Source organism: Rhagoletis pomonella, unplaced genomic scaffold (genome assembly GCF_013731165.1).
Source record: "Rhagoletis pomonella isolate Grant_MI unplaced genomic scaffold, Rhpom_1.0 Rhpom_scaffold_02494, whole genome shotgun sequence".
NCBI lineage: Eukaryota > Metazoa > Arthropoda > Insecta > Diptera > Tephritidae > Rhagoletis > Rhagoletis pomonella.
Window position 1 is genome coordinate 1 of NW_023461048.1, and position 27,172 is coordinate 27,172.

Below are 27,172 nucleotides of genomic sequence, written 5' to 3' on the forward strand. Positions count from 1 at the left end.
GGAGTATGATGTATTGCGTCCGCACTTAGATGGGTATGCATGACCTAGTGACAGCTAAAACAGATAGTAACATGAATACATAAAAGCGGAAGGAAACACGAACTATTCAGAACGAAAAATGAGACTGAAGATGACATAATGCCGAGACCGGTTTGTCTCCAAACCAAATTTGACAAGGGATGACGGAAAATCGTTCCACAATACATCAATGGTATAATCGTTCTCACCAAAATGAACATGACATGGTTTCAATTGATTTTAACAGGTTTGTAAGTATTAAAAGGATCGATATCTTCATTAGAACTGAATTGCTATTGGCTCCGAGGCAGCTCAAGGTACTTACTCTCTATCTGCCAGTTTAAACGGCGTTATCACAAGATAGCCATTGCCGATATCACGTTGTGAAAATAAGCCTCCAGCGGTTTCACTTCCATCCGGGCGTATGAATGAACGAGGTCCCATAATAAGTTCCTTATTATGTATAAATTTTCCACGCACAGCGACCAACCGATACTCCATAGCAGACACCTCGCTAAAGCTGAAAGAAGACAATTGAACTTAGTAATAAAGGCAATAATTTTAGTTTAATTATATATGCATCATTACTCTGTGGGTAGTGGTACTGGTGACATTTTGGTTTGAAGCTCCAAGTTCCTGATTAATTGCTCTTTCCATGCTTTGCGTTTCACTTGCCAGCACCCTAGACCAAATGTAGACACTGGGACAAGCTGATATTCAGGAAATATGAATAACTGCTATAAAATTAATAAACTCTGGAGAATGCGACTTACCAAGAGGAACCAGCCAAGAGGTGTTATTTTTTTGTTGCTATCAATCCGGATGGTAGCGGTGCCAGTCCCACCAGTCGATTGCCATTTTCGATGAACCAAAGAAAACGTGTTTGACGTAGGCAGCTTCCCAAATGGATTTGCAATTAATTTTGTTGAAACGCTGTGTTTTACAAATGTTTTTGCAGCGAGTCGCAGCATAATTTATTTATTTTTAATTGCACAATGGTAAATAGACTAGCGGTTAACGATCAGCTGATAAAAATGTTGCCATAGCATAAGGCCAGTACGCAGCTCTCAAGAAAAGCAAAAACTCCATGCAGCATTGCCGAATTGACGATTTCGTCATCATTTTGACACTTTTTTTTAGCTCAATGACGTTTTGACGATTTTTCCCTCCGTAATGACGATTTTTTATTTTAGTTTTTCCACCTAATTTCCAGAGAACGTTAAATACATCGCAAGCGAGATATAGTTTTGTTGACTAGGCATTTGACAGCATACTTTATCATTTGTAAAATGTCGCCAATAAAGAAGATTCGCTTTTCAGACCAAATTTGTATTTTCCACCAAAATAAACGATGTTTCTACTCTGAAGAATTCTGCGAAATAAGAAAATACTTGTCAAACAACAAAAAAGATAGTTGAAAGCAGACGAGATCTCGCAATGCGAGAAAAAGTATGCTACGTACTTTTAGCGGTCTATAATTGTATGATTTCGAATGCGTCACCTTTTATGCGAGATTTTCCACCACGGGAAGATGGTCAGTTACCGGCCGTCTTCACATGCTTGAAAATCTCGCTTGCGTTCTGCTTTTTTCTCTCGCAAGCGAGATAGAGTTTTGTTGACTGGGCATTTGACAGCATACTTTTTCATTTGTAAAATGTCGCCAAACAAGAAGGTTCAAGCCTTGCCGACTCTTAAAAGTTTGAGAAAATTAGAAAATCTGCATAAAGAGATGTATTATATTTTCAAATGAAAAATGACTGCTTCTAAATTTGTATTTGCCTCCAAAATGAACGATGTTGCTACTCTGAAGAATTCTGCGAAATGAGAATATAGCTGTCAAACAACAAAAATGACAGTTGCAAGCAAGCGACAAAGAGCGTAAATCTATAAGAGGAGACAACACGTTATAATTGTAGCGAGTGTGAACATCAAGAGCGTGCCTTCTCTTTTCATCCAATCACAAAACGTATTTGGGCAAAAGAGAAAGTACGCTACTGATGTTCCCACTCGTTACAATTATAACGTGTTGTCTCTTCTTATAGATTTACGTTCTTTGCAAGCGAGAGCTCGCATACCGCTCGGTATGCGAGAAAAAGCATGCTTCGTACTTTTTGCGGTCTACACGTGCGGTTTCTCGCATGCGTCGTCACGCGAGCGAGATTTTCCAGCACGTGAAGACGGCCGGTTAGAGCTGGAAACTATCGATGGCCACGACCAACGTAACGTTCCCACGACAGTCGAGTATTCGTAACCGGAGCGGCCCATATTTATATTTGGTTAAGGACTGTCACTCCAGCAACACTCCCCAAAAACTCTTTGGGGAACTTGATGCTGCTACAACAACAACCATCGATAGTATCGGTACTATCGAAAATGTCGACACTATCGATAGTAGATTAGAATTGCTAAAATATGTCGGTATTTTTGTTAACGAACAAAAGTTTATCAATGGTTTTTGGCTTCAAGAAGCATTTGTATATATGTATGAGTGTAAGCTATCCTATAAACGTTTTGGCGAACGTTCGAAAATGACCTTCAATCAAAAACTATGTTCACATTACCAACATAAAATATTTTGTTTCGTTTAAAATACCTCACTAAATTAAGTGCGTTCATACACGCGTTTCTTTATTTTTCTTGACAGCTTTGTAGCAACCCTGTGTTATTGTTTATTTAACGAAAAGAGATCGCGAATGTGAGTAATTGCGTATTTTTTTATATTCTGAGTTGTTTGTGGTAATTTTTTAGATTTTAGATGAGTGATCAAAAGAGAAAGCTTCTGGAAATATTTTACAAACTACCACGCGCGATTATTAAAAACAAAAATGTCCAAACACAATGACATATCAGTTGTGGGACAATACTTTTTTCGATTATTATCGATAAAATTAGAGCCGACACTGATTTGTTCGTGACTTGGTTCTTGGTTTAAGATAAACTACGTACTTTCATCTTAATTTACTGAGAGACTTTACAAGGCGAAATTACTTAGTTTGTACTTAATTTATGCGTAAATTAAGATTGACCTCTAAATTACGCCAATGGGAACATAGTTAAAGAACGTAGATAACAAGAAGGGACTACTCGTTATAATTGTAGCGAAAGTGCGCAACAGGGGCGTGCCTTCTCTTTTGCCCTAGTGCGTTTTTTGATTCGATGAAAAGAGAAGGCACGCCCCTGCACTTCCACCACAATTATAACGAGTTGTCCCTTTTTGTTATCTACGTTCTTTGATTCAATATCCAATATGCATATCGAACTGAGAACGAACTCAAAACCAACCTTACCGTGGAAACACAATGCCGGCCAACGGCGAACTCACTACAGCGAAATTACCGCTGTCAAAATTAGCACACCCGCCAGCATATGAAATTGAACACAGCCAAAGCGAAATGCGAAGTTCGCTCGGCGGCGTTTCGTGTCGATAGATTTATTTCTATCGCTCTGCTGGGCGATGGCCGCAGTACATGCCAAAGGTGGTCGTATGTTTTTTTTTTTACTTTCAAAAATTTAAAAGAAAACAGCATGTAACACGAATTATTTTAAATGGTTGTAAAATACAGTGATCGATTCGTTAAATCTGGCTTAAAATTAAATAGTTTATAATAATTCCCCCTTGCCTTATATTTATATTTGTTATCATTTCATCATTTCTAAATTTGGTTTCGTTTTTCAAAATATGGTCACCTAACTTATAAGTGCGACGAAATGGTATCAGCTGTTTTCGCCACCGCTCTAATTCTGTTAAAGTAGTCGGAATAGCAGGGCGAACGGGGAACGATGGCATCGCCAAACTCGGCGAACTTCGCCGTTCGCCGGGTATTGTGTTTCAAGCATTAGTTTTGCAACGTTCATAGCACATTATATACCAAGGCGTTAAATATACCTTGGTATATACAGTAATAAACCTTTTAGCAGTTTTTCACCATTTGGGCCCCGAGGAGTACTTGTGGGCTGTGTGCGGCGTTTTCGTTTTGCGCGCACGACAACACTTACTGTGGGGAATTTCGCCTTATGATTAGAAAAAGTTCTTTTCGTGGATAAAATATACATACTTATGTGTTATTTATGAACAAAATGTAGGTTATGTATATTATTCATCTTTAATGTATGCTGATATTCATGCTTAATGGGGAATAATATCGATAGTTAAGTACATAATTAACGCTTGTGTTTTATAAACTGGAAAACTCACATCGGAATTATAGTACTGAATGGAGTTTTCTTAAATGTACTGTGGTTCATTGTGTATTGGAAATACATTCGATACGGGTTCTCTTACCTTAACAAGAGAGGAAGTGCAATCCAACTCATTTTCCAATCACTCCCTCTCATTAAAATTTCAATTCGATAATGGGTTGGACTTTGAATTCATAACGAAGGAAAAATAAAATGGATAAGGAAAGTTCCGTTTTGCTTTAAAATGGCCTAGTTCTCGAATCGAATACTAATCTATCCCACATTAGTTATCGAAGGTAAGACTCGAAACGGTTTGATTGTCCAATCATTTTCGAATTATTAACCAAACCAAATGTTGATTGGGCATTCAAAGTTACAAAACCTTCGATGTTTTCGATAGTCAAAAACCATCGATAGTTTTCCAGCTCTACTCCATGGTGTATTTCACAAGGGGTGTTAGCCGTATATAAGTAAAAAATTACACTAATAAATTATACGCAGATATCCATACTGTCATTGGTATAAGTTACAACAAACACATCATTTTGACGTAATGCTCTCCACGCCGAAAAACTCAGCTGTCGCAACAACGCCACCTTGTTAAATGCACCTTGCTCTACTCCATGTGCTCGATTTAATAAAATTGCCGAAAAGAAATCATCTAGAAGATCAAATTTTTAGTTCTGAAAATGCGCTTGGTTATATTGTACGGAAGTCAAACAGGTACTGCTCAAAATGTGGCTGAACAGATTTGGCGGGAAGCAAAAACGTGGGGCTTTAATGGACCAGTTCTACCGATGGATGAGTATCCAGTGCAGCACTTAATCGAGGAACAATTGGCTATTTTTGTCGTAGCCACCACAGGTAATGGGGATGAACCAGATAATATGCAGAAAACGTGGAAATTTTTATTGCGTCGTAGCTTACCATCAGACTCGTTGCAACGGTTGCGGTTTGCCTGTTTGGGATTAGGGGATTCTAGCTATGCTAAGTTTAATTTTGCTGCTAAAAAGCTGAACAAACGTCTACTACAATTGGGTGCAAGTCCCGTACTGCCTTTAGGATTGTGTGATGACCAGCATGACCATGGACCTAGTGCGACGGCTTTGCCGTGGATAGCAGAATTATGGAATGAATTGAGGAAGTCTATACCTTTCCAACGACAAAAAAATGGAGAAGCAAAGGCAATTTTTAAATGGAATGTAACATACTCCCATCCGACAACGCCTTTAGCAGAAATTTCTCATCTGCAATGGCCACTAAAGAATGAGGCTGTATGTTTTACTTTGGGGGAAAATCGACGAACTACTGCCGCAGATCACTTTCAAGATGTACGATTTTTGAGATTTGTCTTTCCATCTATTATTAGTTGGAATGCCGGTGATATCTTAGATTTACGTCCCAGCAATGCAGACGAGCAAGTTCTGCAGTTTTTCGAACTAGTTAAAGAACATAATTTAGGTTTTAATGAAAGTACCGTAGTAAAACTTGACACGGTATATGATGATATGCCTGTGCCATTGGCTTACGCAAAACCAGTGACTGTTGGCATGCTAGCAAAGTATATATGGGATTTGAACGCCTGTCCAAGGCAACGTGCTTTTGAACTTCTATCATTAAATTGCGAAGATGAATTAGAGAAAGAGAAACTAGAAGAATTCGCCTCATTAGAGGGATTAGATGACTTAATAAACTATGTGAATCGTCCACGGCGCACCATTCTCGAGGTTTTGCAGGACTTCCGGCATAGCACCTCGAAACTTAACCTTCCCATTTTATTTGAATTATTTACCATAATACAACCGCGAAGTTTTTCCATTGCTTCAATGCCTACAACTCGTTCACTAGATCTTCTGGTGGCAGTAGTTGAGTATAAAACCAAAATGTCTAAGCCTCGTCTTGGGCTTTGTTCTAATTGGTTGAAGTCGCTGACCATTGGAAGTCAAGTATATGGGGTAATAAAACGTGGAACAATGTCTTTGCCTAGCGAGCTGGCAACGCCAATTGTGATGGTAGGGCCAGGTACCGGTATCGCACCTTTTCGGAGTGTAATACAGTACAAGAAGGAACAAGAAAAAAATGGCGGCAAAATCGGCGAATTAATTGTATTCTTTGGTTGTCGAAATAAAGCGAAGGATTATCACTTTGCTGAAGATTTTACACGTTGGCACGCGGAGAAGACTTGTAGAATATTTGTAGCATTTTCACGTGATCAGGACCATAAAATATATGTTCAACATTTAATAAAACAGCAGAAAGAGCTAATTAGTGAATTAATTTTGAAAAAATCTGCCGTTATAATGGTGGCTGGATCATCGAATAGTATGCCCAAAGCAGTGCATGAGGCTTTCATAGAGGTATTGGACGGGAATGAGGAATATCTGGATAAAATGATCAAAGGACGGAGATATCAAGAGGAGACTTGGACATAAATGCATACATACGTGCGTTGTAATAAAATGGTTAGTGAATTTTTTGTGTATTTTGTAATTTATTAAATAAATTGTTTTTGGTGCTATTGTACATAAAGTGACTAAGAAATGCATGAAAGCTTAAAAGCTAGTATATAGTTGTATAATTATTTGATATTCATAGCGGTATATGAAATTTTGAGCCTTAATTTATTTTTATAACAACACAAGGCCTAAGTGCACTTTGAGTGGCTTAAAATAATACTTACCTACATTTAAGTAATCTCGTTCAGTAATATTTATTGAAAACTGTCCTAAATCTGTTACTACAAATTTAGAAAACGAGAGAAGAAAATCAATTTTGTACTAATAGTGTTCTATTGCAAAAATGGTCCATCAAAAACTAATGATCTACATAAATGCTTCATTAGAGTTGCAAGTCTCTTGTCGGACGGAGGATACTTATTACGGAAAAATAGGGCCCCTGGCATAGACAAATAGTATATCAAATGAGAGGAAATTGAATTTTGTTTGCCCACTATTATAAGTGTCTTATAAGAAAACTCTCTTTTTGTACAAAAAATTGGATTTTTACTTCCATGTTCAGATTTCAACGGCCTGTGAGTTTTCGAGATACTTGATCTTCTCATTTGACCTTTTGATTTCACAATTGTCTCGGACTTCCGCCCAAAAAGTTAAAAACGATTATGATCAGCATAAAAACATTCTATCGAAAGACAACTATCGAGTTTTCTTATACCTAAACAGTTGGTATTCTAGACTCGCACCGATTTTTCATTTCTTTCCACTTGTTTTTGCAAGACATTGCTAATATACGGTTTGTCTATTTTTTATATTTATGGCCTTAACGAAGGAATCTTGCTAACGCGCTTGATTTATAATGTTGCTTGTATATGAATTATCTCCATTAAAAACGGAACTTTGTATCGCGTCCTATTTTACAATTACAGATATTCATCAAATAGTTTTTCCGACGATGTACGGCAAAAGGGACAATGACCTTTCTGTAGTACTTGTAGCTCAAAGTCTTCAGAATAAAATACCTAAAAAGAAATGTTCGGTAAATAATTAGGAAGCAACGCCACGAATGTCTTGAAAACTCACCAACAAACATTCCGGACAAAAAGTAACTTGTAGATCCGGTAAAATATTGCGGTAATATATATTTTTTAAATTGTTTTCACGTCGCTTGACAATTAAAATGTGTCCTGGGTCAATTGCTCGCAATGCATTCCGATCAAGGCTTAGGGGTAAGGCGCTGGCAACATCCTTTCAATGAAATAATTTAATGAGAATGTAAACTTGACATTGTACTATGTATGTACATATACATATATCGCTCGTTTTCTGAAAGATCCGCATAATCCCATTTCTTTTCCTTCACAATTTTAGCTAAACGACCACTATTGGACCAAAGTAAAGAACCAAGTAAATGTTTGCTGAGCGCTTTGTCCGCTGGTATAATTTTTACGATTGTACCTTCTATAGTATTTTGGTTTTTATTTTTGTTCAATGAAGACACTGGATTCAAAACAAACTTTTTACCCCATTTTTAATTTTTGAGCTATGGCGTTCTTCCAGCAAACTTGTAGATGTTATGTACTTAGTTACCTCATTAAAAGGATCACCCTCCTCGGCAGGTTTCGGCGGCGCGAGTAGCAATCGTTCTGCCTCTGCATCAGTAATATCTACTTCAGGGTAAAATTGTACTAAAGGCAAAATTTCTAAAGTATACAAGTATACAGTTAAACGTTATTTTAGTATAAAATTCATTATTGTCAGTTTTATATTTTTGATGTGATTACCAAAAGAGATGAATGAAAATATGTAATCTTGTTTACAGGTTGGGCAAATGTTGCCATTCAAATGTTGGCTATAATTTGAGCATTTGTAACAGAGCGGCAACAGCTCTTCGGGATCATTAAATCCACTCTTGCATGCCTTACTATTCAGGTAATTTATCTATAAAAACCACCAATGAGCTTCAATATAAACAATCGTAGAGAATTGAAACTCACATCAATTTGTTCTTGGACACCGGGGGGGCGGTTTTAGTGATTGCAAACGCTTATTCACAACCAAGCATAATTTATTAGCCTGCAGTAGTTTGGCCTGTTTAGCTAGTGTGAACAAAACCGCACTAAAAAAAAAATTACCATAGATAAAAAAAGTAATGATGATTCTCGATTTGTGATTTAAGGCAGAAATTCTTTTACTCACAATAAGCTCACCCCCTTTGGTGTTCCTTTGTACTCGACTTCGTTCAATATAAAACGGCTTACGTTAAATAGACTAACTGGTGAATATGTCGTAAATGGTTCTTTCATATAGTTAAATATTACACTGTAAGCATAATATACTTTAGCAATTCGTAAGTGGCTTTGATACTCTTTATAATGGTGGTCAACAGGATTTTGCTCACTACAAAAAGTAAAATTTTCAAATGTAAATAATAACAGGACACCAAAGTTACTCTATATTTACTCTTTCTTGTAGTAAATGTCTAAATATTGTTTTGAAAGTAGCCAATAGAAGTAACTGGCATCTAGGAAACGCTCCTCTACAATGGCCGATGTGCTGAGCTGCTTCAGCAAACGATTTGCGTCTTTCATGCGCCCCGCTTTCAAGTAAGCTACATTTAATAATAAAACAAAGTTTAAAAAATATATAACTATGTACATATCGCACACCGTCTTCAAAAGAGTCACAACTCAAAATAATACGTTTGTCAGAAAACGCGAAAAACTACCTTAGGGCGGCTTTACCTTAGGGTTTTTTAACAAATTATAACAAAAATTTGCTCCAGCTTTTTGCTGAAAGGTAAATAAAAGCTCTGCGTACATTTTTAGCCCATAATCTCAAAAATGCCAAATTTTTTGTTATGATTCTTTTGAAGACGGTGTGCGATATGTATGTATGTATAGCATAAAGGAATGCTGAAGCGAACCTTCGTGTGCCTCAATAAATTGGTCGGATTCAGCAAGCCATTGGGCATGCTGGTAATTGACAGTGGGCAACATTTCTGGCATATTTTCTGCAAGTCGGAAAGCTTCGGCCCAATCGCGTGCTTCAACATGTAATTGTATCACTTGTGCTTCATCGCCGAGCTTCTTAAAGATTTCAGCTGCTAATGGTAAAGCTTTCAACCGCTTTAAATTGAATGCAACCGATTCCAGTGAGATTTTCTCACTCAAACTTAATCGGCGGCCAATGTCATATAAACTTTAAATTAATAAAAGAAGTTGATTAATTAAATTAAATTACATTTTTAGCTGCATTGCAAAACTTACATATCTGCCCAATCCTGTTCCGCTACAATGTCTATAGCTCGTTGATGCTCCCCAGCTGATAATAATAATTCTGCGGCTGCTCGTGGCTCCTTGACGGAGTATGCCCATTCTGCCCTTTTTTTCACTAAATCACGTTTCGCTTCATCCGAGCCATCTTTGATGAATTCTTGTGCGAGATCGAACATGCGCAAATCAGTATACATTTCCAATGCACGCATGGGCTGATTGCACTTTTGATAAAGACGTGCAGCCTCCTTGTATTTTCCAGCATATGCACAGCTCTCCCCTTGTAGCACCTCTTTTGACACTTCTCCACGTTTCTGTTTATCAGTTAATTCATCGATTAACTGCAGCCAAGAGAGATTGCGCACCTTTACGTATGCATCACGCGCTATATGTAGATGCAAAGCTTCCAGAGCAGATTGTGCAAGGCCTTCCCAATCGGTTGTGGTCACACCTAAGCAGGCAACTTGGTAGGCCTCTCTGTAAGTAGTTTTAAAGAGGTAAAAAAGCGGAATAAAGAAAACGTTGCATAATTAATTTTACTCGAAGAGTCCCGCTTCAACGAATTGCCACATGGTTGCGCCAAGTGCTAGTGGTATATTATGCATAACGTTGCCACGCAGACAAAAAGCCGTGGCCCCACATAGACCCACTACTACGCCTAACATATTCTGGGGGCCGCGTGGGGGCAGACTGCCAACGCGAATGCTGAGTCCACCTACAGTGTGCGTGTAGCAAAGCATTGAGTCCAGGTGTGTATCCCAGGTTACAGAGTTCACGCCAGTGTCCTTTAAATTCGTTTTAAATATTTCAAAGTGATTTGATGTGCATCATTTGTACAAACCTGATAAAGTAGAGTGTCACTAACAATATCTCGAACAACTAGGCGTCCAGTATCATCCACTACAGCAATCTTAGTGCGGTTCGCATTGATATCTAGACAGCGTACTGCTGATACGACACTGGTAATTAAAAGTGGAAGTGAGTTGTCCAAAAATATACGAAAAACCTGAGAATTTTCGATTCAGTTAACTAATATTGATTAGCTATCAAGACATAAATACCTGCCCGCTCTTTAGGCCAACAAGAAGACCTTCTCGGCCTGATGGGCCACCCGTCACCTAAAATAATAAATTTATCAATATGTTATACGAGTTTTTGCTTTTCAAATTGCGTTAAATTTTTGTTTGTTTCCTTTTTCTTGCAGTTCATTCACCTTAATATAGCGTATGAAAGAGTCCATTATCCAGTCTCGTTGTAATATGCCGTTAAAGTCCAAGCTCTGCAGACGTTTCTCCTGGCATAGGACTATGTGACGTGCACATACTACCAATAGACTGCAATCGAATTTCTTCTGAATCTTTTCTTTTACTTTGTAATGCATCGGCTGTTCTTCACCAGAACTTAATTCGTACAGAACCACACGCTCAGGTAGTTGCACTGCTAATCGATTTCTATAGATAGCAATTTTTTGCACTAAATCGCGGCATTTTATGCGCACTTTCTGGCCAGAAATTAAATGTTGTATTATGACATCGCACATATTTTCACGAAATGCATAGCGTTCACGATACAGCGCATGAACCGTACTTGAAACGATGTTAAAGCAAGCGAGTGTGCCATTCTGACAGCCAATCGTATAAGATTGACTGTTGGGATGAATAGCAACCGACCAAATCCAGGATTTAAAACCTTCGCCAAGTGTGCCCAAACGTACGCCTTCCTTTGTAAAAAAGTGTAATGAGTCCGAACATCCACTCACTACGCAATATTCTCCATTGGGGAAAAAGGTTAAGCATAGCGGATCAAAACCCAGCGCTCGCTCTTTGCCAATCATCTGACCGCTTAATGTATGAAATGAAAGTGTTTGGCCCCAATCAGCTACTCCAATTACATCAGTACTAGTCATTGGACAGCACTGTAGGCTAAAGACGTTGCTGCTTGAACCACCTGGACGATCGAAACGGCCTTTTTCCTCACCAAGCTAAGCAATTGGTAAGTAGGTATGTATATACATACAAACGTACATAATATGTACATATGTATGTAGTATATAGATTATGTACCATAACATGTATATCTGCATATGTTTATTTTTATGAATCTAAACTTACTTTGCTTCTAATGGAAATACTGCCATTGGCTAATCCAAGTATCAAGTACTGGCCATCATTGGTCCAGGTACATGAATTGACTCGTGTGGAAATTTTGTACTTTTGCACGGCTTTCTGGTCAGCAGACCAGAAAGCAAAGTCACTGTGTGAACAAGAAGCCAATTGATGTGAAACCGGATTGAAGGACATACATTGCACTGAGTCGTTATGTCTGAAATTATAGGCAGCTTTATATGTACATACATGCTGGGTTGTGAAGATTGCAGAAAAGAATTACGAATATTTTAGCAATCCCTCCAACTGAGGTGTCCACACGATAACTGTTTTGTCTACAGCACCACTTGCAAACTTTTTGCCATCGCGAGCATAGGCCACACAATTAACTACATCTTTGTGAGCCTTAAGAGTATTTAGTAAAGTTCCATCTGGGTCATATATAAGCACCCGATCACCGGCCGCCACCACTAGTTGCTTTCCCTCAGGGTGATAGCATAAGGAATGCACACTAAAAAAGGTGTAAAACATAAACGCCGAAGAGGATATTTTCATTGTAAGGATCGTTAAGTCGGTTGGTACTTTACTGATTTTTACGCACCTGACTTGGTCTTCTTTGGTGTTTGGAAATTCAATTTTCTGAACCCATTTAAGTACTCCACGCATTGCTACTAGACTTATGGAATACTTTAGAAAATTGTTGGGCTCTTTTAAAAGATCTGAAAGTGGTTCTGATGATTTTTTAACTTTGGTATTGCATTTAATTATTGTTTACTTTCTTTTGTTGCATAGTAGCTTGGCAACGACGTTGGAAACGACACATATGTGCTTCGCCGTACTACTAGAGATCGTAAATAGTGGTTAATCGTTACTGAATGAACGAATAATATAGTAAAATTGAGTACATTTAATCCCATAAAATTTATGGTATGATGTCTGATGTGTGATCCGGCCTATGTCGGTCTAAGGGATCTGGGCCACTACACAAATATTAGCTTAACGTTGACAAAAATGCATACATACGAGTATAAGGTATAAAAATAATGAAAACACTAGTGATTGGCTTTAATTACAAATATGTTTGTGTAGAAATACAGCGGGGAATTCGTATGTTTTCTCTTACTCTCATAACATTAACTTCATTAACGTGCCTTCAGTCCTTATTTCATTGGTGCACCTTAAGTATTCGAGTAAAAGATCGAATTTAACACCACTAGCATGTGTGTTTATACCCAATTTGCGACAGAGGGAGAACGAGTTCGATTCGACGTCGTTACGCCGTTTGTGTGAACTCGAAACGACGTCGAAACGAAGTCGTTTTTTTTTTCAATATAAACAGCAACGTCCTTCCGACGTCGTTTTCCCTCATCGAATCGAAGTCGTTACGACGTCGGTTTGGTGAAGTGTGTGTGGTTGTACTCGAAACGGAAGTCGTTTTTCCATACAAAACGCAACGTCGTTCCGACTTCGTTTCCCTCATCGAATCGAAGTCGTTACGACATCGGTAAGGTAAAGTCGTTTGGGTGAACTCGAAACTACGTCAAATCTTTCCATACAAAATTTTTACTCTATTACACTAAAATTTAATCAGTTATAAAACTGCTTTATATTTTTATTTTAATTCAGATTGGAAAGTTTGAAATTTTTAGGAGCGCTTGACGATTTTTTTTTTTTTTTTTTTTTTAATATTGCACACAATTGAAATTGCATTTGTATGGATTTTGTTAAAGATTTTGAGCATCGTTTTGCAGTTCGCTAGTATATCGTTTTTGCGCCTCGCCGGCGAAGTGTGCTTTTCATCCGACGGCGAGTTCGTTGATGAGTCGTTGGCGAACGCCGCGGGCGAAGAAATATTTCACCAGACCGAGTCGGAAACGTCGTTACGAAGTCGTTTGGCAAATTGGGTTGGTAAACATAATGTAAAATATACATACATACATTCATACATACATATATGCGTAAGTGGACATATATAAATTTGGGCATATGTACACCTATGGCCAAAATAATAGAAACAGGTCATTTTGATAAATTTTGGCTATTTTTCTCTTCTTTGTTTAATGTTCATTAAATTTTATTATAAAAGTATAGCACCTTATATAACAAGGGCCGTATATACAAATCAAAATTGTAAACTTTGTTCGGAAATTTGAAAAATTGGCCGAAGTTTCATCAAATCGGAATTTTTAAAATTAATTAATGAATCCAGTTTTATAGCCCATTAAATTTTAGTGTATAAAGTGCAAGTTTGAAATTGATTTTTGATATTTATTTTGTAGAGGCTGTCACGCATTTTTAGCAACTACTAAAATTTAATGGACTCCAAAACTGTATACCAAAAATTATTTATAAAAATTCGGATTAAAGAGTTTGACAAAGTTTGAACTTCTGTGAACTTTTCTAATTTCCTTACAAAGTCCACAATTAGGATTTATGTAAATTTTTTATTGTAATGAGATTTACTCTTATAAAAAATAATGAACATTAAGCAAAAAAAAAATAGTGAAAATGTCATGTTTCTATTATTTTGGCCATAGGTGTACATACATACATATCTATGTACATTAAAACAAGCCGGCAATTTTTGTGAAATAAAAAGCCGGTATAAAAATTCAGTTTATTACATAAAAACTTTGTAATGAGTGATTACATTTTCTTGAAGCTTAACACTTTTATTTTAAGGCCCTCTATGTGAATCTATTGTATGTACACACATAGCTATTTGGTCAAATGAAGAATTTTAGCCGTTAATGGTGAAATGAACGTGCAGATATAGGGTGCTTTTACTAAATGCTCCCCTAGCTGCTTGTTCTACAAAAAGTACAGCTAGCGTATACGAATACATAGTACATTCATGCATCCATACATATCTATGTATATGTATATGTATATATAAAGATGTTTGTGTGTATATACATACATATGTATATAAACGTGTAGCAGAAGTTTTGAGTTGAGTCTTGGCATCCCTCAGCGTTCGTCAACGTCAATGCTAGAACTCTGCTACTTCGCTTGTGCGGCTCTGCCGTTCAGTATTCAGAAAGCAGCGATTGAGCGAAGAACGTGTTCTGTGCGTGGGAAAAGCAGTATATTTAATTTGGCGTCGGTTTTATTCTGTTGCAGCGCAACGCCGCGTTGCTCCCGCTTCGCTTTTTGATGGTGAGGTGACTATACTAGTTTTAATTTATTCGGTGAAAAGAGCGAATAATCGATAGAAATTAAGGTAGAGAAATATTGAGTTATATTCAGAAAAAAAATTACAAAATTATCTGTATAGTTTGGAAAATGGGATTGGTGCATAGAAATAATTGAAATCACGCCTGGCGTTTTTCTTCCGAGTCTAGAAATTCAGCGGGTCGGCCATTTTGGATTTGTACTTGACGAAACATTGAATTTCGATCAGTTGTATTTTCGGCTTTATGTTTGTCTCTTTCGCGCATATAGCGTTTGCGAGCAGATTTGGATTTGATGGCGCAGAAAAATCGAACGAACGCGAAGGTTGTTCGTTAAATTCGACATTTTCGTGCGGAACTTCAAGGCGTTTGGAATATTTTCTGGTCCGCTACGGCAATTTTTGTACAGTGTTGCTTTTTTGGTCGATGTGGTGTGTTCAGGGAGTTGCAGCGTTTATTATTGAAGTTGCAAAGTTTTAGGGATAGCTAAAGTGGATTAAAAAGTAAATTTGGTGAAATTTGTGATAAAAATATTTGTAACCAACGTGCCATTTTGTAACTCGTCAAAGATGGCAAAATTAAGGCACACAGGTAGGCAGACGAGAGTCATGGCAGCAAATTTAACTGCATCTGCTCGTGCTTCGATTTCTCGTTCGTTAAGTTGCTTTTCATTTTGTGGCTTGCTAGCTAGCTAGATGTCGTACAGTAGTGAACGGTGTGAATTTGGTTGCGTTTGCGGTATAGAGCTATTTTAGCGAAAATTGGTGTAAGAATTTTATAAAGTGGTTCGCTTGTGATTAAATATGTAAGAACTGAGCGTGTTACATATATAACTTGAAAATTATGCGGGTCATGGTGAAACTCACCCGCCGTGCTTAATGGGGTGTATTGCATAGTTAGAAGCTGTGAGAAGTCTCAAATATTTTTCGAAGTTGTAATTTGTCCAGTAGTGAATAAATCTGTCTTGTGATCCGAACGCGCGGTGGGGTTTACCAATGGCGCTTAGGTGTACAAGAACAAGATTTGTCCGGGCACTGAAACTGCCTTCAGAGAATGGCATAACATGGTGTGAGATGGATGCAGACATTCGAATTTATATGTACATATCTATCGAATGTTAAAAAGTTAAAATTTTCAAATAAAAATCTATTTTTGATGTTGGGTTGCATAAATAATCGATAAATGGATAGGTTTACTGTTAAATTAAATTGACTTGAAGTTTTTTTTTCACATTATAAGTACATATGTATGTATGTATGTAATTGATAAAATAAATGATAAAAAAAAGTGCCGCCGCCGGATGCCAAGCTTTGTGATACTTTTCTATCCTTCATGGTATCATATATTTGTCCCTTTTACTAATCGGCATGCTGACCTGAGGCAAAATTCGGGTTTTGGAGCATGTGTCATTTCGTCGTTAAAAACTTAACGAAGCATATACTAGGGTTAAATCGAACGAAAACCGTCTGGTGAATGGGTAACCAAAGTATAGACTTTTGGGTCTTGTTAAAGGATTTTTGCGGAACGGCCACATTAATATATACATTTTATTTTATATAGTTTTTGCTATTTTACTCATTTATGTGTGTACATAATTTTTTCCAGATTAGCCGGTGGCAGTAAAGCAAATAATTTATTACGATTGTGGATTTGGTGACTTAGAACATACCTGCATTGCTGTGTTCTAAGCAGTGCGTAGTGGCTGATCTTCACTGCTAAAATTAAGCGAGCCATGAATAATCAGATGAATAACGCGGTGCGCAAAATTCATAACTTGCATACGAGCGGTGCTGTGACCGTTACCGGTCTCAGCCAGCCCCGCATATTAAAACAGAAAGTTGGTTCCGGTATTGTGACGTCCAGTAACACACATAATCTGCAACAGACACATGTTAATAGCTCAAATCGATGCTATGTATGCGACGATGCACTGGGTGCAAGTCAACAGCAAAATTTGCTCACCGAAACACAGACTTCGCATACTGCCACCAAGTTTCCGAACAAAATTGGCCAGCTTGTGGGTGATGCTTTTATGGTCATTGTAAGCGTAGACGATGTTGTGTGCGCACGTTGTACAAACCTGCTTAATTATTTGGATCGACTGGAGAATGATGTTGAGCGCGTTAGAACCAACTTAATGAATCTGCTGCATAAGAAATATGGCCTGAATGATGACAGTGGCGGAGGTAGTGCGCCATCGCCTCCTATAAAAATGCAGAAACTGAATAGCGGTACCGTCACACGCACTGCCGAAGATACAACTAGTGATTTGGGTCGAGTGCGCAAAGTTCTACAGACTGTGTCTAGTGATTCAAGTGTGGGAAAGCAGTCACCTCCAGGTATGTATCACAATGCAACATATTTGCCTCGGTATGTAAGTAATGCTTTGACGAAGTACCAATTTTAAATCGATGATTGCTCGTTTTGATATATCACACACCATCTTCCAAATAGGCACAACTCGAAAAAAATTTAACTGGATATCTATTTCCACAATTTATCTCCAATTAATGTGAATATGTTTTTTTTTTCCTGATTATATTCTCTTACCAGAAAGCTACTGTTATACCTATTTTTGTATTAATTGCGTTGAATCTGTGCGATCCACAGGCAATTATATTTTTGAAAATGGTTTTTGAGTTGTGCCTCTTTTGAAGATGGTGGCGTGTGCCTATATGTATGTTAATCAGGCAGGTTCTACAAATCAAGTTCAAAGGGGTTTGAAATTCAGTCGAAAGTAAATCACTACCTGCCTGAACGAACTGTTACAATCAATTAAATATATTACAAGTTGAGTAATTCAAAATTTCATCGCAAAATATAGAAAAAGGTTATTTTTTAACAGCGGTCATCCCTTGGCAGGCAATGACAAGCCTCCGGGTGTATTTCTGCCAAGAAAAACAGCTTCTCATAAAAATACATTCGCCGTTCGGAGTCGGCGTAAAACTGTAGGTCCCTCCGCCTTGTGTGACAACATCAAGGCGCACGCCACAAGTGGGAGGAGAAGCTCGGCCAAACACTTACTATGTGTAAGCGCCAATCTATTATTAGCAGCGTTTTTTTGGAAGCGAACGACAAAAGAACGCTCAGCTCGGGTAAAATTCCCTTTTAGCTACTTAGCATGTGATTGGTTCAACGGGATTTAGACACAAAAAACAATAGAAATTAGTAATTATGCGAGGTATTTGCGTAATATATATACCAACAACTAGACACCAGTCGCCATACGTAAGACGGCAATTAAATAAGGTGATCATAGGTGGAAGCAAATTAAAATTGAGTAGAGATGTGCGATAAATCAATTAATTGAACTAGCTATTTAGTCGAAACCTGATTAATTACTTAATAAAAAATAATAATAATAAAAAATTTTACATAATACATATCGTTACCTTAAGCCCCAACCAACACTTTTTTAGAATAGCGTTTTTCGCCGATTTTAGGATGCATTAAAATATACAAAAACAAAGAAGATACATGCCACTTTTTAAAAAGCTCTACCTGTGTTTGATACTCTTTTTAACCGACTTCTAAAAAAGGAGGAGGTTATCAGTTCGTCGGAATATTTTTTTATTTTTATTTTTTTTATGTATGTTACCGCATAACTTTGGACCACGTCAACCGATTTCGATAATTCTTTTTGCATCGGAAAGGTAGTGTCTCAGAGGTGGTCCCATACTAATCTGGTTAAGATTCGATCAGCGGATCATGAGATATATATATATATATTTATTTTTTTTATATGGGAGTTGAAGTCGGTTTTTTTTTTTGCTAAAAATTACTAGTTTTATAATATTTTTTGATTCTGTACTTAAAATAAAAAAATTGTTGGGTGGGGCCTTTGTGATTAAAGTAAGTAAGGCTGACTTCCAAAACGTCAATTGCTGCGTATAAAGTATAATGTTCCATAACGCCGAACTACAAAATATTGTTAATGTATACTTTTCCAAAACGCATCTGAAAAGTTATCGAAACGCATCGTTAGAGCAATCAGCGCATCAGAAACAAAGTTAATGCTTCGTTTGTTATTGCTTACCATTGGTGTTTTAAAAATGGAAAACCCAGGAAAATTGTTCACTGCTATATTGAATATTTAAAATATGCAATGTATATGGTTGCAATGTGTCGCAACTCTGCATTTACAAACACTTTGAATACCGCAGTATAACAGTATCCAAACATTGATACGTTTTGGAAGTCGGCTTATTTTTTCATTTCAGTGAGCAACATGGTAAGGTACTCGTTTAGCATTATATTTTAATTACATACATTTGAGGGATTCACAACGGCGTCGTAATTGTCGTATTGTTGTATGTAAAAGCTTAAATAAATGTTTAGAGAACTTTAAACGACAATCACCATTTTTTAACACTTGATGGTACTTTGCTAACCCCCTTAATATATATTTTAGGCGTTTAAAGCTTACGACATGCAACAATACGACACTACGACACCGTTCTGAATACCTCAATTGTATTACAAAAATTGGAACAAAAACACAACTTAATAAACCTAGTGTATGCATATATCACGTTTGATAGCTGTTGGCCACACGAACAATGACTCATACTCAGTTTTACTGGATCCATTCGTATTCTCGAGAAATATAATTTCATGATCCAAAAAGTTGAGTACCCGGCCAATTTTTTTTCTCCAAATTTCGAAAAATCATCGTTTTTTGGCCAATATTAGCTTTGTATGATATTTTTAACAAAAACAGGCAAAAAAACGTTAGATTTTCAAAATTTGGAGAAAAAAATTTTGCTGGCCACTGTACTCAGATTTTTGTATCATGAAATCTTTTTTTCTCAAGAACACGAATTGATCTAGTAAATCTGAGTATGAGGCGTTGTTCGTGTGGCCAACAGCTACCTAATCGGGATTATGATTAACTAAAAGTGTATTTAATCGATAATTCGCTCCCTAAAAAAGGGTATGCATACATCTATGGCCAAAATAATAGAAACGCATTATTTTGACTAGTTTTGACTTTTTTATTTAAAATCAATTAATTTTTTATGAATGTTTATATACAGTGGTGGAAAAATAAATAGGGACACGACATTTCAACAAATTTTGCCTATTTTTCTTTTGTTTATTTATTATTTATTATTTTTTTATAAAAGTATAGCTCATTATCGTAACAAAAACCATATAAATTAATATTTACAATTTTGTGCAAAAATTACGAAAATTCTGCACACTTGCATCTAAATTTTCAACTTTTCAAACAGATTTTTCAGAATTTTTTTTTGAGTATGCAGTTTTATAGCCCATTAAATTTAAGTAGAATAAAATACAAGTTTGAATTTCCTAAGAAATCGCGTCGATTTTTGATAATTTTTATTCTGAATGTATTACCCACTTTAGTCCGTACAAAAAAAGAAAAAAAATGGTGGTCGAACATACTTTGTATGGAAGAAAATGCGCTAAAAAAAAAATTGCAAAAATCAACGCGATTTTTTAGCTCCTTAAAATTTACACTTCATTCTATTCAAATTTAATGGGGTAGAAAACTGCGTACTCAAAAACTTAAAAAAAAAATCTGGTAAAAAGGTGAAAATTTAGATGCAAGTTGGCAGAATTTTTATAATTTGTGCACAAAGTTTGAAATATGAATATATATGGATTTTGTTAGATAATGAGCTATAATTTTATAAAAAATAATAAATATTGAATAAACCAAAGAAAAATAGGCAAAATTTGTAGAAATGTCGTGTCCTCATTTTTTTCCACAACTGTACCTAACCGCAATCATGGAAGTCTAAATTTAAAATTTTTTGCAAAAATTAGGATAACTCAAGAAAGTTTCATCAAAATTGTAAAGTTTTTAACACAGATATAGGTTAGAAAATTTTTTGATGCGCAGTTTTATATGCCATTAAATCTAGGTATAATAAGGTGTAAGTTTGAATTTGCTAAACAATTACGTTGATTTTTGATATTTTTTTGCTGACGGTGTTATACGATGTTTCCACGCTTCGTAATTCCCTCTCTAAGTAATTCGTGAATTACCCTGTTTCCACAACACATATTAGGAACTCGTTGGGCAGCTCTACTTCATGTTCTTGTTCTTTGCTATTTATTATTATCTTTGTGTACTGAAAATATCGAAGAGGCAGCAAAAATTTTATTCATCAAAGATTTTAATATTAATATATATGTATATATGTATTATAATACTAATATATTCCGATAAATATTAAAGAAGGCACCGATTCGTTCGTCATTCGCATGGCAATTCGATCTGAATTACCTACAAATGAGGTAATTCCCTCTCAAAATTTTGTATAGCGAATTACGTAATTCGAAGTGTATTTGGATGGCGAATGACGAATGGGAGAGCGAATTACGAATGAGAGTGCGAATTACGATGCGTGGAAACGTGGTATTACGCATTCCTGGCGGCGATGACATTGCTGTAAATTTTCTTAAGGAAATAAAAGATAACTGTAAAATGCAAAACTGAGAGTCAGTACAAAACTGTAACATTTGCCCTAATTTACATTTTTGTATGCTGGTTTTTTTATTGTTGTATTGAATTCAAATCGTTATGAGAAAGGAAGTGGGGTGCACCAACAAGAATATACAACAGAAGGATGAAAGTCGTTACAACTTGAAAATATAGCGGTGGCTGAAATAAAAAGTGTTACACCATGTTACAGTTTTGCTCGTCACTGTATGTACTTATTTAAAAATTAAATGGTTTCACTTATAAACGTACAGTGGTGGAAAAATAAATAGGCACACAACATTTTTTTCAAATTATGCCTTTTCTTTTTTTTTATTTAATATCTATTTTTTTATTAAATTATAGCTCATTATCCAACAAAAACCATATAAATTCATATTTCAAACTTTTCGCAAAAATTATAAAAATTCTGCAAAATTGCATTTAAATTTTCAACTTGTTAATACTTGTTAATCAGATTAAAAAAAAAATGTTTGAGTATGCAGTTAAATTTTAGTCGAATAAAGTGCAAGTTTCAAGTTCCTAAAAAATCGCGTTGATTTTTAATAATTTGTATTCTGAATGTGCATTAGTCGAAGCAAAAAAATTGTCGAACATACTTTGCATGAAAGAGAATGCGTAAAAAAATTAACAAAACACAACGCGATTTTTTAACAACTTAAAACTTTTGCACTTCATTCTACTACAATTTAAAACAATAAAATAATAATAGATTGGCACTTACAAATATGTTAGTATTTGGCCGAGCTTCTCCTCCGAATTGTGGCGTGCGCCTTGATATTGTCACACAAAGGGGAGGAAAATAATGATAAGTATCTGTAACTTATAATTAAAATTAAAATTTTATGTTACAAGAGCAATGGCTGCAAAGGCCTTAAGTTAACTTCTGTGTTGAATTTTTTATTTTATTTTATTTTTTTTTTAATTACACCGGCACATGAAAAAAGTGATCCGTACATTTAACCAGACCGCCTACCGACATGTACATCGAACCGCTAAATCCGAGTGTGAAGTCCGTTTGACTCGTACACTCTCAAAATTTCGAGTAAATTGCGAAAAACCAATGCAATTTTCCAGTAATCTGTCAGCACCCCATTTTTTTATATATTGCTGAGTTTCCACTAGGCATTACATGACAATGTTGACCATTAAAAAATACCTTCACGTTCATTGAAATAGTCGTCTTTGTCTCTTTCCACACGTCATTTTTTTAGTTGCATACAATTGAAAATAACAATTTTCATAAGATTTCTTTAAAACTTTTGTTCCCTTACACACTGTTATATTTATTTTTTTCTTTTTGCACATAAAGTTGTTAGCGCTGTGCAGCAAATGAAAATATCTACACAAAATGTAAGTCCGAATGCATCAGTGGGTGGCACCCAAACGTTTCAACGCAAGACAACCAGAATATACAAGTGTATTTCATGCGATTATAAGACATCTGATATGCGATTATTTAATACACATTATGAAACATGCAAATCACAAAATTTCCAGTGCAAGAATTGTAAGAAAATCTTCCCGAACTTTGGTAGCATGAAACAGCATATGGTGCGGGAACACAATACCACTATGGATAATACCTGTGCAGTTTGTCATATAAATTTTGTAAATGAGCCAGCTTTGCGAAAGCATATGGAAGCGAATCACAGCACAAATGTTGTAGTAACAAGTACGACGACACTTCCATTAACACAGCAGTCGGCAGCAGAGGCGGCGAGTACAACAGGCGCCACCACACCACTTTATACATGTAACCATTGTCAATTCAAATCCACAGACAAAGCGCTCTTTGATGAGCACTTCAGAAAGCATTTGTCTGGTGTAAAGCCCAAACCATTTAAATGTCGGCTATGCGCTCAACGCTTTGAGACGCGTGAAGCTGCTACTGTCCATGCCAAACAGCATCAGCCCAACTACTTCAAATGCGGCACCTGCTCCATGTCCTTCCCAAAACGCGAATTGCTAGTTAAGCATTTCGAAGTGCATCAGCAGTCCCAGCAACAGCAGCAGCAGCAGCAGCCGACCACAACCGCTACAGTTGTACAACATCAACAAATCGTTACACAATCTGCGCCAATAGTCAAACAGATAACAACAAAACAACAGCAAGCGACGTCGCAAAATATTTTGACTACACAGAAGTTATTGCAAGAAACCATCGACGAGGCATTAAGTGACAATACAGTAAATACCGTTGTAAGCAGTGCTGCTAACACAGATGTGTTGCCTACCGCAGCCAACAACATACGTTTCTTTTCATGCCACATCTGTTCTCTTACATTCATACAAGAAAATTATTATAATCAACATATGGAAGCGCATCGTCAGGACAAGGAAGGCGTTGGTAGTGGTGGAAGCAGTGGTACTACAATTACCACTTCATCGTCATCGGGTTCGGGTGGTAGTATGCTACATCCAAGTGCTGCTGCATTACTTAGTGACGACAACAAAGCTGATGGCGGCGACAGTGGTGATCTGTCATCGCACCAAGGTGGCGGTAGCGGCGTGGAAGCTGACATTGAAAGCATTTTTGAGAAAATGCATTCCGATAAAAATGATAGCGCTGGCGATACGTTAACAACATCAGCTGCCAATACCGCAACAACTACAAATACCACATCTGCGACTGGACAAAGCAGTAGAGACAGTTTGGTTATCACATCACAACAAGGCACGGGTGGTATTACATTTAATATTACTATTCCACAGCCAGAAACTGGAACTACACAAGAGGCAAGAGATGTGAGTATTTTGTAAAATAGTTTATTAGGTTATCTTACATTTTGAAGTGAAACTTCGATAGCAGCGGCAGTGCAGAATTCATAAATCTTTACGAAAATTGTGGCACATGTGATGCAAGGAAAGGGCATCATCTCTCTTTATTATTCCTCCGCTATATTAATATAGTAGGTACATATGTCTAAATTTTTATATTTCCTATTTCACCTACTATAAATTTATAATCATTTATGGAATATGCAATGAGTTTAATAATTTGTTTTGTATCAAATAAAATGCGCTAAATTTTGTAAGTATATATGTATATATATTTCAAGCCAATAAGATATTCTCAGCTCCCATTGTCTTCATATCAGAAAATTAATTCCGTGCGTACACCAAATCAAGAGAAGTTTCACTTACGTAGTGTGGCCCTGACGCACTGTATTTTTCTCCATTTAAAGTCGTATATCGTCATCATCAATGCAAAATGCTCTACTTATTTGATATTTTTTCAAATATCGTCTTTTGTATTTATGGTGACGATATCGTAATATAAGTATTGCATCCTCGGATTTACTCATAAACTCTTGGTTACTCCGTTGCAGAGCTCCAAATCTATACCGACAAGCACTGCGCCCGTATCCGTGAGCATAGATATGCCAGTATTGGACCAACCTGACGAAGGCTTAACCCCAACGGCAGTTGGCAAATCTGAAGGAAACAGTGGAAAAGAAAAGCAAGTCAGTGGTGGTAGTATAGGTGCTGATAGGAAAGTGTCTGCCCCTGTTAGCATGCCAAGTTTAGATGATGATAACGATACGCAGGAGCATATGCAATCACAATCAGCGCAGGAAGATAAATCCCCCTCGTCGGAAGCAAAAAAAGGCAGTGACTCAAACGACGAAAATGCGAGAACTGCTGGAGCAAAACAGGAAAAGGCTGAACAATCTTCTAAAGCGGAGGGAGCTGAATCAGCCTCAGGAAAGGGGGCAAATGCTGCTGCCGCGAGCGCTTCAGATGCTAATGGCGATGCCCAATCGGACAATACCGCTGCTGGCGGTGAAGGAGAAGGCGACCATCATCAACAAGTTTCAATGGAATTAGACGAGGCCATGCAAGCGCAAGTGGAGGGCGGTCAAATAAAGTTCATACTTAATGAAAATGGTCAGCTATTGCAACTGGATAATCACATTATTACCGATGCTGATGGCAACCAAATACTGGTACAAGATCCCGAGCAAATCCAGCAGCTTCTACAAAGCGCCGGCCTATTGCAATCTGGCGACGGGCTTGATGGTGAAACCTTACAAATGATGACGGATGCTAATGGTCAGATGGTTTTGGTGCAGGGTGAGAACAATGAGACGCAACTGATCGATGCTTCACTTCTGAACGCCGACGGACAATTGGTAATACAACAAGGACACGATGGTGAACTAGGCGAAGGTGCACATGTTATTGGTGAAGACGGCACGCGGATACCTGTTTCGGTATCGTACACTGCCGATGGGCAACCGATCGTTAGAGTACAACAACAAATGTTGGAAGCATCTGGCGGAGAAGAAGATCAAGCTGTGCTCGAAAAAGATGCGGCTGCAGCAGCGACTACCACCGAGGAGGAGGGAACGTCAGAGGTAGCGGCAGATGGTGCAGCCGCTGCAACAACCAGCGCATCTTCAGCGGCAAGCGGTGACGCGGCGACTGGTGGCAATGGTGAAGGCAATGTAGCTGCGGCCAGAGGCGGTGATGCCGGCAGCAGTAGTGGTGGAGATTTCTTTCCTCTAGAAGATCTTATGCAACAATCGGCGGAGGGTAAACCCGCGGAATAGGAGTGGCTTTAGGAGAGCATTAATTGTACAATTATTGCAGACGATTGGAATTTCTAGAGTGAGTAAAATCTTATACACATCGTCGTTTGGAAGTGCAAAAGCGTGTATCGTGGTTCTGCGAAACCTCGTAAATGCCAAATTTTAGATTTGCTTATCGCAAACTCCTGGCGTCAATCGTTATATCTATTCACACCAAAATATCGATTTTGATATAAAAGGAAAGATAATTAGATATCAAAGAGAGAACCCTGTTGAAATTAGGGCAACCTCAAATACGAGATTTGGCATTATCTTAAAACGCGGTTTTGCACTTTCAACGGCGATATACGTACACACATATAATATAGATTAATGATATATGTAGGTGGTAGGTAGGTAAGTGCGATTAAACCTAATTCCAAAAACAGCACTTTGGAATAAAAGTACAGAGCACAAATTAAATAATCGCGCAGCCAACGGTATACCAGTGATTTTTTAAGATCTGATAAATATGTAGATTAGTTTTAAATAAAATAAATATATTTCAGTAATTGACCGTAAGCTCGGTTTCGTTAACGGGTCGGTTCTCTGAGAAAAAAGTACAGTATTTTCCAAACACAAAAATAAAAAATATGTTATTTCGACTGCAAATCATCAATAATGTGAGGCAAATTTAAATACTTTAGCTTTGGCCTTGATTTCGGCCGCATTTAAAAAGAGAACCCAGCCTCTAGATTTGGCCAAAATGTCGGGATTTCGTTATTATATGGAGAGGTGCGTTCACGCACACGTACCTGCTTAACTAGGAATTATTTTATATTTTTTATTACATACTACATATGTACGTATATTTTAAAAACTCTCACATTATAGTAATAGTTGACTAATTAGATGGAAAATAAGTATGAAAAAATCTTTGCAGATTTTAACTTGTACAACAACACACCTGCATGCAATGGTGA

General features: G+C 37.1%; 4 protein-coding genes across 12 annotated transcripts; 2 read left to right on the forward strand and 2 right to left on the reverse strand.

Annotated features, from left to right (window-relative positions):
- Positions 1-206: 206 nt before the first annotated feature.
- LOC118753457 (SURF1-like protein) lies at positions 207-1,025 on the reverse strand. Its single transcript, XM_036488334.1, has 3 exons — positions 792-1,025; positions 607-728; positions 207-538 (listed from the first exon to the last, which is right to left on the reverse strand). Exons 1-3 carry the CDS (start codon positions 987-989, stop codon positions 340-342), a joined length of 519 nt encoding a protein of 172 aa, XP_036344227.1. The 5' UTR covers positions 990-1,025; the 3' UTR covers positions 207-339.
- Positions 1,026-4,625: 3,600 nt separating this feature from the next.
- Positions 4,626-11,225, forward strand: LOC118753461 (NADPH-dependent diflavin oxidoreductase 1-like). 3 transcript variants are annotated; one of them, XR_004994810.1, is made up of 4 exons: positions 4,626-6,659; positions 8,473-8,582; positions 9,126-9,256; positions 11,130-11,225. XR_004994810.1 is itself a non-coding variant. In XM_036488345.1 (2 exons), the coding sequence occupies exon 1, from the start codon at positions 4,887-4,889 to the stop codon at positions 6,627-6,629; it is 1,743 nt and encodes a 580-aa protein (XP_036344238.1). In that variant the 5' UTR covers positions 4,626-4,886; the 3' UTR covers positions 6,630-6,659; positions 11,130-11,225. The 3 variants fall into 3 exon arrangements, 1 of the variants encoding a protein (XP_036344238.1); XR_004994809.1 differs by lacking the exon at positions 9,126-9,256; XM_036488345.1 differs by lacking the exons at positions 8,473-8,582; positions 9,126-9,256.
- LOC118753458 (intraflagellar transport protein 122 homolog) lies at positions 7,683-12,844 on the reverse strand. Its single transcript, XM_036488335.1, is given in 16 exon segments — positions 7,683-7,898; positions 8,241-8,353; positions 8,435-8,591; positions 8,648-8,674; positions 8,676-8,769; positions 8,850-9,050; positions 9,114-9,261; positions 9,577-9,851; positions 9,920-10,402; positions 10,466-10,710; positions 10,767-10,931; positions 10,987-11,043; positions 11,139-11,906; positions 12,037-12,247; positions 12,314-12,541; positions 12,632-12,844. Coding segments are annotated over 16 exon segments (3,438 nt in total). The 5' UTR covers positions 12,697-12,844; the 3' UTR covers positions 7,683-7,697.
- LOC118753459 lies at positions 11,812-27,172 on the forward strand. Of its 7 annotated transcripts, none has more exons than XM_036488342.1 (5): positions 11,812-11,917; positions 16,809-17,542; positions 22,988-24,423; positions 25,008-26,289; positions 27,133-27,172. In XM_036488342.1, exons 2-4 carry the CDS (start codon positions 16,936-16,938, stop codon positions 26,229-26,231), a joined length of 3,267 nt encoding a protein of 1,088 aa, XP_036344235.1. In that variant the 5' UTR covers positions 11,812-11,917; positions 16,809-16,935; the 3' UTR covers positions 26,232-26,289; positions 27,133-27,172. The 7 variants fall into 7 exon arrangements, with proteins under 7 accessions (XP_036344235.1, XP_036344229.1, XP_036344233.1 ...); XM_036488336.1 differs by lacking the exon at positions 11,812-11,917 and adding an exon at positions 15,050-15,194; XM_036488340.1 differs by lacking the exon at positions 11,812-11,917 and adding an exon at positions 15,050-15,194 and having other exon boundaries at positions 16,814-17,542.